At 39.4% G+C, this 14456-nt stretch overlaps 1 protein-coding gene across 11 annotated transcripts; it reads left to right on the forward strand.

The window, feature by feature from the left end:
- The first annotated feature begins 31 nt into the window (after positions 1-31).
- Positions 32-14274, forward strand: LOC308402603 (alpha-1,3-galactosyltransferase 2-like). 11 transcript variants are annotated; one of them, XM_080891570.1, is made up of 7 exons: positions 32-195; positions 361-456; positions 4511-4559; positions 4693-4782; positions 6043-6138; positions 12154-12291; positions 12435-14274. In XM_080891570.1, the coding sequence occupies exons 3-7, from the start codon at positions 4555-4557 to the stop codon at positions 13117-13119; spliced, it is 1014 nt and encodes a 337-aa protein (XP_080747696.1). In that variant the 5' UTR covers positions 32-195; positions 361-456; positions 4511-4554; the 3' UTR covers positions 13120-14274. The 11 variants fall into 11 exon arrangements, with proteins under 11 accessions (XP_080747696.1, XP_080747694.1, XP_080747693.1 ...); XM_080891568.1 differs by lacking the exon at positions 32-195 and having other exon boundaries at positions 229-456; positions 4511-4576; positions 6054-6138; XM_080891567.1 differs by lacking the exon at positions 32-195 and having other exon boundaries at positions 229-456.
- The last annotated feature ends 182 nt before the right edge of the window (positions 14275-14456 follow it).

A 14456-nucleotide genomic window follows, 5' to 3' on the forward strand; every position in this document is an offset into this window, starting at 1 on the left:
GGATGCATCACAGAGTAACTTGCCGAAGACAGGTGTAACCGACCCAGAGTTTGATTAAATGTTCCTGCAAAACAAGGAAATGATGACTGGTGAAGTTTCTCTTTGCCTCGCTTCTGCCATATTGGAGAGGACCTATGACCTCGCTATTCTGTCTCACTGAACAATGCGCATGATTTACACAAGTGCATTTATTCTGTGAGTAATCTACTGAAAATGTGTTTGTGATCAGTATGTGGACCATTGTTTTAAGTTTTAGTTTAAGCTTCATCTCCAGATCTTGGAGATAATACAGCATGATCTAAAACGACGGCTCATCTTTGCGGTATTCTTAATTTAGGCTTTTTTCTTCATGAACTACAGACACGGAAACACAAAGGCATTTTATGGCACTCCTGTCACTTGTTGTAACCCGTTAGTGAGACAGACTGCGATTTCCTGCCATCTCTAAAACTACAGGTAATCACTGTTCTCCAATCTTTATTTGAATATTGGTTCATTTGTTTCAGAATTGCAATATAATAACATAAATCCCTGAATGTTTATGGCAGCTGTTACTTTATTTGACCTGTCAGAGAGGATGAGATCTGTGAGCTAGAGAGAAAACCCAACGCGCAAAGACAAGCAAGAAAACCGAAAAATGTAATTTAATATCGTGAGAAAATTGTTTTTCACGCTAGGTTGCCCTCTGAATAACACCTTTTACGTCTTTAATATTGCTAATAGCGGTAAGATCGTGTTGTAACCTACATCACCTTCTGTTGAATTAAAGATAACAGGTAACATGAGCCACACAGCAGTGCGTAATGGCTGCGCGCAGTGGCTCGTCTTTAGTTGTTCGCACTTCTATGATAAAGGAAATGATTGAGTGTCACAGGCGACACTGAATATTCCGAGGAGGTATTTTTGCCCAAAAGCAGACAGAAGACGAAAGGCGTGATTACATCAACTAATGGGCCACGTGGGGACACAACTGTGGATATTTGTACAAGATGGAAGAAAATAAAACTGAGCCAAGGAACCTAGTACAGGTGTGTCAAAATATTTGATTCTGAAGAAACGAAATGTGTGAGCATTTCTCTCTTCGTGCATCTACAGAGAGCTTTAAAAGCATGGATGTTTGTTTCCACCACGGAAGAAGTTGCCATCCTTAGTTCAAAATTTCGTTTTAGCTAAAACAAAGCAAGACCGCTTTATTTATATAGCACTTTCCCCTGTGTAATGTGCAGATATCTTAAGATATCGACTTACTCAGACTTCTGCATGGCTGCTGTTTCAATAATTTACGTATTTATTCGTATTCATAAATTCTATATTTGTGCACTTCCCACCTGTTTCTAAAATTACGCAGTTTTAAGCCGAATTACAACTAATTTCATATATAGTTTATATTTTTAAATATCGGGAGATTCGCAGAAGACTTCACGGCCGTTTTACCGCTTAAGCTTTCTATTGGAGCGAATAGTGTAAAGGAAAGCGGATATATACGTTGCTTTTGCTTTAAACTGAGCCCCGTCCTGAGCCAATTTTATCTGTGAGCACGGAGGCTCTTCTGTGAGCCACAACGCGACAACGAATCTTCCTCCTGAAGTGGTAGCCTGTTTGGTTTTTAAAATTTTCCTTAAGGGGGTCGGCGACTCACAGGTAGGTTATTTTTTTCATCTCGGTTCCTTATAGGAAGTTTTTCCTCTTCTTCTTTACTTAAACTGAAGATAAATATAGGGGTTTTTAGGTCGTTTTAGGTCTCTTCATTTCCCAGTTGGACGTAATATTGCCTCTTCTTGCACGTTCGCCAGAGTAAATGCCGACATCAGAATGAGTTCAAAATACGTTTTGGTTTGTTTAATGAAAAATGTAAAAATAGAAATCCTGCAATGACATTACAGACCTTGCTTGCTTTTTTGTTTTATATTATTTATGAGAGAAAACAACACGTTCAAAGGAATCTTTAAAGAATGCGTAACATCTCACCGGCCGCAGCACAAGAACTGAACAAACTACATGAATCAACTCCATTGGACTGCTAAACCTACAGACTGGGCCACCTTTACAGGCTGCACAAGAAATTTGGGATAAACAAGCTACTTTAGAGCACGATCATGAAACGCTATGCACTACTACTAATTGCAACCCCAATACACTTCTACAGAAATGTAGCCACGATGCCAAAAAGACAAACCAAGGCAATTTGTATACAACAAAAGTATGATTTTGCATTTTATTATACATATTTATTTATTTTAAATGGTACAATACATTACCAGCACCCTAAAAATCCATTGTCCAGAAGCAGTTGTGATAATATTAAAATACAGAAAAAAAATTAAAAGTAATGTAAGATTAAACATCATGGCTCTCGTCACTAAGTATTTAAGTCAATACCTTATATAATATCAAAATATGCAATTGAAAATGTATTTTTACATATTTTCTAAGTGATTAAAATGGTGTCCAGAGTTTTTGTCAACACCATCAGATTTTTTTAAAAGTACAAAAGAATCAGGAATTATTATGGGTAGCTTACACTCTGAGGACCCCTTTACCACTTCCTGTTTGATACACATGCCATGAGGTCACTGCTGTGATAAAAAAAATTTTTTAATTTCATTTATTGCACACCTTTCTGATAAAACTCTGTGTCACAACCATAGTGTGTCAACACCATGGTGCCCATAGTATATACAGTATTCTGAAGAAGGTCTAAAATGTCACTGTGTGTGCGCGCATGTGTGTGTTTTATGTAAATGGATTTTTTTAAAATTATTACTCATGATATAACATCGTCCAGACGTGCCTGGTAAGGACATGAGGAGGAAACAGTAGGAGCTGTATGAGGCTACTAAAGGCAGTGCTATAACATTTTTCTGTCATCATTTTATTACAGATTAAGTGCTGGAGTTGTTAGGTGTGGATAATTAGATTATAGTTTATTGCAATAGCAAGTTGTGCCTTGTTCTCAGACAGCAAGTGGAGAGTGATATATGAAATGATGGGATGGAAGGAAGAAGAGAAGCAAAGAGTGATTCACAGGCAGAGCCTAATTTATTTCTCACAGTTTTTGTTGCCTTATGGTTCCAAGTGCTGTCACCAATCTTTGCATTTTGTTATTATCTCATGACACTTGTTTAATCAGCTACCATCTCTCCTATGGACTTTTTAATGTCTACAGTCTCAGATCAACACAGCCCTGCCCTTCCCATATTAGATTCTTGATGAATGTGTGTTGTTGTTATTCAGCCTGGTTCAATGTGCCCCTTTTTAACTTTGAGCACCCGCCCCTTTAAACCTCTCTGCACGGCCCTGGTGTCAAATATTATCAAATTTGTCTTATCTTGAATCTCATTGTTTATGTGTACATCATTAATCCTGTAGGAAAATGCTTAGTCTTCTGCATTTAACCCATTCACTCAGTGATGCAGTGGGCAGCTACAAATCCAGGATAGCCGCTGTTCGTTGGATTTGTACGCCCAACCTTCTGATCATGTGGCATCTACTGAGCTAGCTGTACCCCGAGAGCTGTTCTTTAAGTGATGATGTATGAATCCTGCTTCCGGGCCTAAACTACTCTGTGTTTATTAAGCCTGTTGTGCTGTTAAAATGTTTTAATGCTTTTTATCTTGTTCTATTACATCTGAACAAGCCCCTAAAAACAGTCAGTGATCACTGTCAGCCTAGCCATCGGGAACCATCACGTTAACTTTTATCAAGTGGAAAAAAGTTAGCATTCATCCTCCAGCTTCACTGTGTTTATATTATGCTAACATAGCTGTGTCGCTAGCAATCATGTAGCACATCACTATATAGAGAGAAAAAATTAGCAGCCAGCCCGAGTTGAAGAAAGAGTTTCTCATAAAGGAAAGGCAAAGATGGAGAAATAGAGTGAAAAAGAGAAAAATAAAGAACATCAGTGATTCTGAAAGAAAGAGAAAAAAGGCAGCAGAGAAGTTTTTGGAAGAAAGCACAGAGAGACAAAAGGAGAGAAAGTACAGCAGGGTCTAAACACACAACCAGAGTACTTTAGGAATCAAGGAGTAGTAGGCGGCTTCTTGCTGGTAAACTATTAAGATGTAGAACTTGACATGTGCAAAAACAGAATTGTTATGATGTGTTTTGTGATATTACAAAGGTTGCTAAGGTTTAATGGTCATTTTGAAAGAAATAATATCTTGTTATTGTCACCACCCTCAGCACCTTGTCAACTCCGTAATATGGAGTTTTGGTTTATTTTTCTCTTTTGGAGAACCATATATTTTCCTCCCTTCATTTCCAATAAAAACACGTAATTTTCTCAATAAATGTGTAATTTGCATTCTGCTTAATATGATTGTTTCTTATAGAGATTAAATACAAGCTTCTGAAAATATGTATGTAAAATATGTAAAATGTTTTTTTGTTTTTAAAAAAAAAAGATTGGTTTCTGATGCTGTTCTACAGGTAACAGTTATAGCAAAGCTTAAGAATAATGTCAGAGTTGCCAATTCAGCCAAACCCATGCCTTTTTGTCTTTTCTCAGATTATTTCTCAGTGTTGTCTGGTGAAGTTGAAGCACTGTGAACTATGAGGTATTAAAAACACCCTGGTTAGTGTTTATGTCATCTTTGCCTGTTCAGTAACACTTCTTCTGCCCAGTTACTGAAATTAAAATTGAAATTCAGTCTCAGTATTTATGGTTAATTTTGAACCTTTCACCTGCAGATGCTTCCAGAAGATAAAGTGCACGCTGAAATGTTTGCTCTGGGTTCCGGCTGCACTCTGTGCTCTCTACTTCACACGTCCATCCATGCAGTGAGTATCTTTAAACAAAAAACACAAAAAAACCCTCAGCTGCCAGTTTAATTCGACATCCCTGAAATGGCATTCCTGCAACACAACTACATGGATCCAACAGGGATCGTTTTGGAGATGTAGATTTTGTTGTTTTTGAAATATGTGACTGGCTTTTCTTGTGTCCACTCTGTTTGAATCACTGTTGTAAGGTAAATGACAGAGATATCATTATACATATTACCACTAAACATAATCCAAAATGTTCCTTTAAATAAAACAACCTTAATCATGTTTCTTTCTAAATATAGACTAGATTACATTAGTAAACAAGGTGCGTACTATCGGGTCGTTAAGTCTGACGTCACTAGCCGTGTCTGGGCCTAAACTCCGCTGCAGGTCCATATATCAAACGATCACTATGGCATTACTGAGAGTTGAAAAACTGTCTAAAGTCTTTTATCTTTAATAAAATGATCAGCGTTCTGCTCTACCAGGTGTAACAATTGAGTTTAACATCCAGGCATCCATGAAAACGGAATTTATGACATTTAGAAGTTAGCAGGAAGTTAGCTCGCTAGCTTCTATCTAAATACAATATAGCATGTCCTGACTGCGGGGTTTTGGAAACAAATTAAAACGTACAGCTCTGTTATCACTTCCAACATAAATGAAGACAAAAAACTAAACAGCAGTGACGTTTGTAGGGTTACTGAAGTTTGGCTAGCTGGTATATAATGATGTGCTACGTGACCGCTAGCGACACAACTATGTTAGCATAATATAAACAAGCTAACTTTTTTCCCACTCGATAAAAGTTAACGTGAGTGTTCTCGGTGGTCAGGAACAAATGTAATCGCATGACAGGATGCTGTAAAAGGACCAAACTTCAGCCAGGAGAACAACTGAGATAATCCATCCACAATACGAGGTTAGTCATTAATATACTGCTGCATGGGCTGGGCTGTAGTTACATCCCAGGGTTTTAAAAACTGATCTTAAATAAATGATTAGCGGTAATAAAAGCCGAGGGAGGTCAACAGTGATCACTGACTGTTTTAGGAGCTTTTTGAGATTAAATAGAAGAAAATACATAACATTAAACATGTTAACAACACAAAAGCCATATTAAACGCAGCTACTTTAGGCCCGGAAGTAGGATTCGTCACGTCATCACTTAACGACCGGATTGACAGTCTTTAACTCACCACAGAGTATTACATATTGTCATTGTGATGATGACATTTAAGAAAACAAACTATAAAATGCTTTTGATATCAGTATTTTGATAGGTTTCATACCCATGGAAAAGTGCTCACTGGAAAATGGAAAGCTGTCAACCTTGGACAACAGCGTTGATGTCAGCCTCGACTTTTGGTAAGACCATCAAGACTTTTCATTTTGGCAACCAAGGTGCTACCGTTTCTGGTCTCAAACACTGATAGGTTTGTAGCATAAACCTATTCGCTGGAACATTCAAGACAATTTACTACACAGCAAAAAGCAAGACACAAGTAGGCAAAGTTCTTTGTGTTACTCATGCATGAGGGAGACCTGCCTGGAGCCAAGTCTCCCTCATGACTTGGGTGTGAATGCCAGAGCACTCTGGCATTCACACCCACATCCTGGAAGTAAGCAATGCGGAAAAGATAGAGAGAGAGAGAGAGAGAGAGAGAGAGAGAGAGAGAGAGAGAGAGAGAGAGAGAGAGAGAGAGAGAGAGAGAGAGAGAGAGCTGTGCATGAAGTGTGATTTTTATCCTGAAAAGTCAGCAAAAGTCAGAGGGAATTCATGACGATGTTTATGTGAAGCATAGTTTGGATCTTTTTTGCTGCTGGTTCGGTCAATATTGTTTGGAGAGAGATAAAACTAACAGCCATATGATCAGCGCAAAAAGGGCGTAAACACACAGCGCGGACCCGCGGATCAGAATCAGCGAGCTGTCGGCTTTCAGCCCCGACCGTCAGCTGAGAAAGGTGACATCTCACTGATTCTGATCCGCGGGTCCGCGCTGTGTGTTTACGTCTTTGTGCAGAAGCCGTGTACCTGCTCTCATTTACTGTCTTAGCTGTTTGGTGGTTGTTGAAATTTTGTGATCTTTCACCTGAGATTGTGGCATTTCGGGCAAAATAAATTAATATTAAAAAATCGATTCAGGATTTTAATGAATCGATTTTACGTTATCCAAGCCAGAATCGATTTTAATCGATAAATCGATTATAAAAACCCACCCCTAGTGTGGTCACTTTGTCCTTTGCTCAGGCTTCTTGTATGTCCTCTGAGCTCTCACCTTCCTGCTCTAATAACTGGGACTCCTCCACCTCATCCCCTGACACCTACACATCTGATTCCCCCTATCCAATTTGAAGTAAAATCCTTTGTCTCACCTCTGCTTTTTTTTTTTTTTAAAGTCCTACTCTCCCCTACAAAGAATGCTGAATACAATTTATATTTTGAAATTACATTTCAGAAATTATACCAAATTAAGCATAAGAACATGTATTGAATAACTGCTCAATCATCCAGGTAGAGAAATCCCCAAAACTTGATCTTGTTCATCTGGACGTGGCGTTTTAATGACCATTGATCAATGGTATTGATTAATAGCCATGAGTACCATAAATGCTGGGGTACCGCAAACGCTGGTTTGAGTGAAACATCAATGTGGCCATTTATGTGAAAAGGAAAAGGTCGTCTCTGAATCAAGGTTACATCTTTCACCAGCTTACAGCTTGTTATTGCAGCTGTTCCCCAACTCTCTGTGAATGCTTCTCATGGCCATTGACCAAAGGTCATTAATCAATTGTCTTTGATTAGTGGTTGTTGATCAATGGGCATGATAATTTGCATATTATTGACTATAAAACTGACCTCACGGCTAGGGATGGGTACCGGTGTCCGGTGCCATGATGGCACCGGTTCTGACATAAACGGTAGTAACCAGACCGAAAAGCAGCGCACATTTCGGTGCTTTATTTCGGTGCTTTTTTTTCCTGAGCTGTGATACACTTCTAGCCAATCATTTTACGTTTCCGAGGATAGTAGGTGGGCCCAGGTACGTACGTTCTTTTAGAGCAGAGCTACAGATTAAAAATGTCCAAGGCGAAGCGGTCAAAAGTATGGCTGTACTTCACAGCAAAATATGCAAACTCAGCAGCCTGCAACAAGTGCTTTAAGCTGATACTGTGATACTGTCAAAGGAGGTAACACCTCGAATCCGATGAAACACCTGGCGACGCATAGCGTTTTTTTTAAAAGCCCAGAAATGCGCCGTATTTGATAGCTTGCTGCGAGACCTCACACCGAGCACATCTACTGCGGGTGGGTTACCTGTTATGCAACATCCCCCAAAAACCCGAAGAGTAGAGTCCTGGCCCCTAGCCCTGCCAGTGTAGCAGAAATGATGAGGATGATGATGGCAGCAGCAGCCGTTATTCTCTGCGTGAGTAGCTTAATGTTGTTCGTGTGTAATTTACGTTGAGTAGGCTAACCACGTTATTACATTAATGCATGTAAGGTGAACTAGCAAACATCATCATAGCTACATGCGGCTGTCCTCTTGTTTGGCAGATACTCCCTTCACCCTGGCCAAAAAGGCTAAAATGACCAAAGAAAAAGTGGAAAACAGTTAAACATGAGAGGTTTAGGACAAAGTTTGTGTTTTTTCCATTGTTTAAGCACTGCTTCCAGCCAAGAGTGATACCATATATGCCCCATAGCTGCAGAAAAGGCTAACATTGTTATCTTTTTACAAAAAACAGCTGAACATGAGAGGTTTTTGGACCAATTTTGTGTTCTCCATTCTTTAAGCACCGGTTTGAGCACCGTTTGAGCACCGGCACCGTTTCAAAAGTACCGATTTGGCACCGGTATCGGATAAAACCTAAACGATACCCATCCCTACTCATGGCCCATTGTTCACCAGTGGTGCTAGTTTCAATCATTATGTAAATATACTCTTTATAAGGTTGGGGAAACCTGAAGTGACCCTGCAGCTGAGACTAAAGTCACTTGGATGAGTGACAAAATGTTTCTCCCACTGAAAAAGCTGCATCCAGATGAACATTAGGGGTGCAACGATACACAAAATTCACGGTTCGGTTCGGTTCGATACTTTGGTGTCACGGTTCGATATTTTTTCGATACAAAAAAATGTTCATGCCTTTTTAATTTGTCATTTATTAAAATTATAAATATATATTTTAACTCAAAAATACAGTTTTTAAATTTAACCCTAACCCTTGTGCGTGTTTTTTATTTTGACAGCGAATGCGCACCTGCGGACCACTTATGTGCAGCCCTGGTTATTTAGCTCGTCATATCGCAGCCACAGAAATTCTTTTGTCCATGAAACCATAAAGCTGCACTTTCTTTTTGCCTTATAGTCTGATTTGTCATAACTTCTCCGTTTTGTGGTAAGCTTTTCTTTGGCTGTCACTTCTTCACCCTGACCTCTCTTATTTGGCTCAGCAGAACTGAAATGCTTTTACACACTCACTCACATAAGCTCAGCGATTCTCTGCGCGATCAACCTCTCACATGTTTAAGCTGCGGGAGATTTCACTTGTCATGTTTGCATAGTAAGCTAACGATTAATAAGACGATGTCAGAGGAATTGGTGCACAAATTATCATCACTCACAGATCAGTGCTGTCGCTCTCTATACACAGTTCGCACGATTGCAAAGTGAAAGCAAAAAAACAAGCGCAAATTCAAACGCGACTTCAATATGTCACATATTGACAGTGGCTCACCGATGCCACTGACATAATTACCCAGCTACATTTCTGAAAGAATGCAAAAGCATTGACATATATTTTTCTACAATAGCCCGACGTTCAGGGAAGAGATAGATTTTGGTAGCCCGACTGAAAAAATCGCTAGGACGTCGGGCTAGCGATATTGCAAGCCCTGTATCTGATTGAGGAATCACTCATCTTTGGAAAAGAGAGTTTATTACAGAGAAATGGCTCTTTCCAAAATAAAAGCTATACTATCCGCTTCTTCTGGGCTATATTCTCAGCAGCATAAGGAGAATCATGTGCTAACAGCTGTCTAAATGACTCGGCTAAAGTTAGTAGCATGCTTGCTTTTTTTTGTCTGCTTCCACTTGTCTTTGCACTAGGATGATGTCGGCGTAAATGTGCAGTCATATTCGTTGTGTTCCCACTAGTGCTTTCAGGTTAATCTCGTTGAAATGACCTTAACGCCACAACACGGCAAATCTCCGTTAACGAGCTACCGCCGATCGCTCCGTGCATGGGGCTAGACGGCCAACACGTTAACGAGCTAACTGCGCTAGCACACTAGTTCACACCAATGTAATTGAGCATTGCATGGCACATCCAACATACTGTTTTACTTTAGTCCATGACTCGCTTACCTTCAGGGTCATACGTCACATGAAAACCAAAATAATTCCAAACGCCAGATCTGAATGAGGGTGGGGGAGGTGCCCTGCGCTCTTCCTTCTGACTATGCTGTCTGTGTTGAGCGCTCAGTGGATCTGTGTTAGACTACTCCGCCTAGGCTGCACTGTCCAGCGCAGATCCACTGAGCGCTCAACACAGACAGCATTGTCAGAAGGAAAATTGATAAAATAAATTACAAATGTTGTATTGTTCGATACATATGCGTACCGAACCGAAAGCACTGTATCGAACGGTTCAATATCAATACGAATATCGTTGCACCCCTAATGAACATAATCAAATTTTTGGGAATCAAACAAATTTTTGGGAATCGCACTTAAGCTTCCTTATTGCCATAAAATATGGAAGCCGTAATGGATGTAAAGTTGGCATCACTAGAAAGCCCAGGACGTCCTCTTGGCACTATAGGACTCATATAGTCAAGTCAAGTTGGCTTTATTGTCACTTCAACCATATACAGTTAGTACACAGTGAAGCGACACAACGTTCCTCCAGAACCAAGGTGCTACATTCAACATAAATTTACAACATAAATTATATTTGCCATCATTTAGATGGTATAAATTTTGCTTGACGTAGAAGTCTTAGACTCATGTCCCTCACAAAAGCCAAGAATTAATTGGTGGCATGGATGGCGTGGACTGCCATTGTGATGGGGATTTTAAGAATGTTTTGAACTGAACTGATTTTCCAGGGTGGAATAATTGTATAGCACACATCTTTAATGACTTAAAAAAAGACTTGGATGAACTAGTTTGAAATTACTTGGATTTTCTCTAATCTACACTAGTAAAAGGTATGCATGCATACACCCCCACTAACACTGGGTTAAATGTCCCGTAGCAAACTGCACCTCACTAAGACACTTTTGATTCCCATTAGCAGACTTCTGGTGTAATTCTGGTTGGATATTTGAGCATTCTTCTTGGCAGAATTGGTAATTTTATTTAAATTAGTTATTTTCCTGACACAAATCTGGCTGTTAAGCATAGTACACAAATTTAATATGTTTGAGGTTGGGGCTTTGGGAAGTACATTGCAAACAGTTTAATGTTAACCTGCTTTATCTATTCCAAAATCAACACCTATTATGTCCAAATGTCACTGTACAGTTGTTGATTTAATTTCAGTAGTCCTCCTTCTTTGTGACTCCATCTAATTTGTACAATACCCAAATACCACTAGCAGCAAAATGGCCCCAAAGCATGATGCTACCACTACTATGCTTGACAGGAAATTTGAGCTGAGCTTGATGGTGGCAATTTTAGTATTCTCCTCTCAGTCCATGATGATATAAAACTCAATTCACTGTAAACGGTGCCGTTGATGTTCCAGCAGTTTCCAGTTCAGCCATGCTTGAGCCCAAAAGAACATTATGACCAGTTTCCACTCATCTGAGGATGATTTGGTTTTCTTACAGAACTAGTGACACATCTGTGGTGGTGCGTGGTTTGTGGCGCGGCTGTGGGGGGAGGCGGACACACCTGAGCTCGATCAGCTCATCACCCTCCCCTATTAAACGTGCCGGGACCTGAGGAGTTGTTGTTGTTGGACGTGTTATGTGGCTGGCAGCTGAAAAGCTGCAGCTGAGAGTTGTAAGAGACGACAACCGAAATATAGAAAAGTGTGAAGAGTGAAATATGTGTTCGGGTCCGTCCTTACTGCCATAACATCTAAATAATACTTATGTATAATTGTTTGAATTTTCAGTTTTGAAAATTTACAGTTCTCCTATCTGATCTTCACTGACTTCTTTTACCATCGTTCTGAGGACTGTTCAGTCATTTCTACACTGGCAAAGAGAAACTAATAGTTGTAGTTGATCATTATCACAAACAAGGCATTAGTAGGCCTTACCACATCTCTATTTTTATTTATTTTTTTAAATAAACTGATAAAACCACCACACTTAAGTGGTAACTTAAGTGTAATATGTGTTTAACCGATTTCTTTCCACTTCAGGTCTCGAACTGACGTTCAAACATGCACAACTTGGAAAGCTCCTATTCTCTGGGAGGGGATGTTTGACCCTAAAGTTTACGACCAGAACCACAAGAAGGAAGGATCCTCTGTTGCTCTAACAGTGTTTGCTGTGGGAAGGTTTGTTTTCACATTAGTATGACTATTTAAAATACATCCTGGTCTTCTAATTGCCATTTAGTCTGTATATTTGTGCTCTATTCTTCTAACTGTTTGAGACTGTGAAATAAAGCATGAACTCTTTTTCTCCACTATCACCAAAGGTACTTGGACGAATACCTCGAGACCTTTCTGAACTCCTCAGAACATCACTTTATGGTGGGTTTGCCTGTGTCCTACTACGTATTTACCGACATGCCAGAGAAGGTCCTGCACATCCATCTCGGTCCTCAGCGAACCTTGAAAATGATCAAAGTGCAACGGCACTCAAGATGGCAGGACATTTCGATGATGCGAATGAAGGCAATATCAGATGTCATAGAGTCTGATATTCGCCACCACTCCACGCATGTCTTCTGCTTCGATGTAGATCAGGTGTTCACTGGGAGATTTGGCTCAGAGGCTCTGGGAGACTCTGTGGCTCTGCTCCACGCCTACTACTACCACCTTCCAAAGATTTTCTATACTTATGACCGAAACCCGAAATCCAAGGCTTACATGGAAAACGGGGATTTCTACTATCATGCTGCTGTCTTTGGAGGCTCATGGAAAAGCGTAAAATCTTTGGCTGAGGGCTGCTACCAAAACATCATGGAGGATAAACAAAATAATGTGGAGGCTTTGTGGCACGATGAAAGTCACCTAAACAAATACCTGTGGCTGCACAAACCTAGCAGGGTGCTTTCTCCAGAGTACTGCTGGGATACCCACATCGGTTACAGGAGTGACATTCAAGTCACTCGACTGCTATGGGCACCAAAACAATATGATAAACTGCGCACACCTTAGTATTTCTTGGAATTACACACAAAACCATGCAAATTCAGCAACTCTAATAGCATGAAAACTATATGAAAACACATTTTTCTCCATACTCACAAAATATGCAAAAGTTGGCAACCATTTCAAATAATGGTATGAAAACAATATGGCAAAGGAACATTTTCCTAGTTACTCATGCTTCCTTGAGTTCATTTACACTCAACTCCAAAATGCACAAGTTTGCTTACAAGACGTCAGATAAATGTCTATGCAAATGCCAGATTTGCTTTCTTATCAGTGATTGCAACATTGTCTTTGTTTAAAAAAACAGTGCTGATAAAAGGTCAAACGAGCAAAGCAAACCACATATAATATACAATTTTAGCTAGTCTTCATCCCATTTCTTCAGCTTCACTTTTTTTTTTTTTTGTACTGATGTCATAATCACAGTATGTGGTAAAATACATTTCTGGTTTTCAAGTATTAAGCACGGGCGGCTGATCTGTTAAAAAATAAACCCTGTATTTGAATTTCATATAAAGTTATTTTGCATTCCAGCTCATTATTCTTCCTTGATGAAAACCTGGGTATAAGCCTGTGTTCTGAATATTACAGTCATAATTTTTAAACATCATTTATAACACAGGAACTTTGAACCAAAGGTTTAGGGTTTATTGTCAGTTCGTGCTGTTTTTACAAGTGTGCTATTACTTGGTGTTATGTTGAAAAATGACGGAACTGTTTTCTATATTTATATTGTTGGGGTATAACAAATGTTGGTGAGTACAGCTGCAAGTTATTTTGTACTGATATGAATAAAATTACATCTGTAGGGCACTACTGAATTCTCCGATGAAAACCTTTGTGGTAGATGTAAGGATGTTAAAGAGCTGTTTTGACAGTTTGAGACACGTTTAGAAGATGTCAAAATAAAATGTTTGTAGGACTTTTTTGAGGAGAAATATATTATGTACAAAAACTGCAATGTTGGGTCTAAGATGTTTTTCAAGTGAAGTAGCATGTGAGGAAAAGGTTTTTGTTGAAAACAAGAAATATTTCCACTGAAAAGCCACGTAATGTGGTTCACGGAAATTTCTGTTACTTGGCTTCAGGTTAAACTGGTATCCTGCTGTAATCTGACCTCAATTGGGCCGTTATTCTTGCACAATGCAAAAGTGGAACTGGTTTTGTGTAGCACAAACACCCCCCCCCCCCCCCCCCCCAGAAATTTAGAGCATTTGATATGCTCCTGTTTTGTCTGATGCTGTTTATCTGATCACCAGTCCCTAAAATCTTTAAACTGTGCAGTAATTATGTTAGATACATTCATTTTAATTCTAGTGAACTGGAATTTTTTTTTTTTT

Source organism: Rhamphochromis sp. 'chilingali' (assembly GCF_963969265.1).
Source record: "Rhamphochromis sp. 'chilingali' genome assembly, chromosome: 9".
Taxonomy (NCBI): domain Eukaryota; kingdom Metazoa; phylum Chordata; class Actinopteri; order Cichliformes; family Cichlidae; genus Rhamphochromis; species Rhamphochromis sp. 'chilingali'.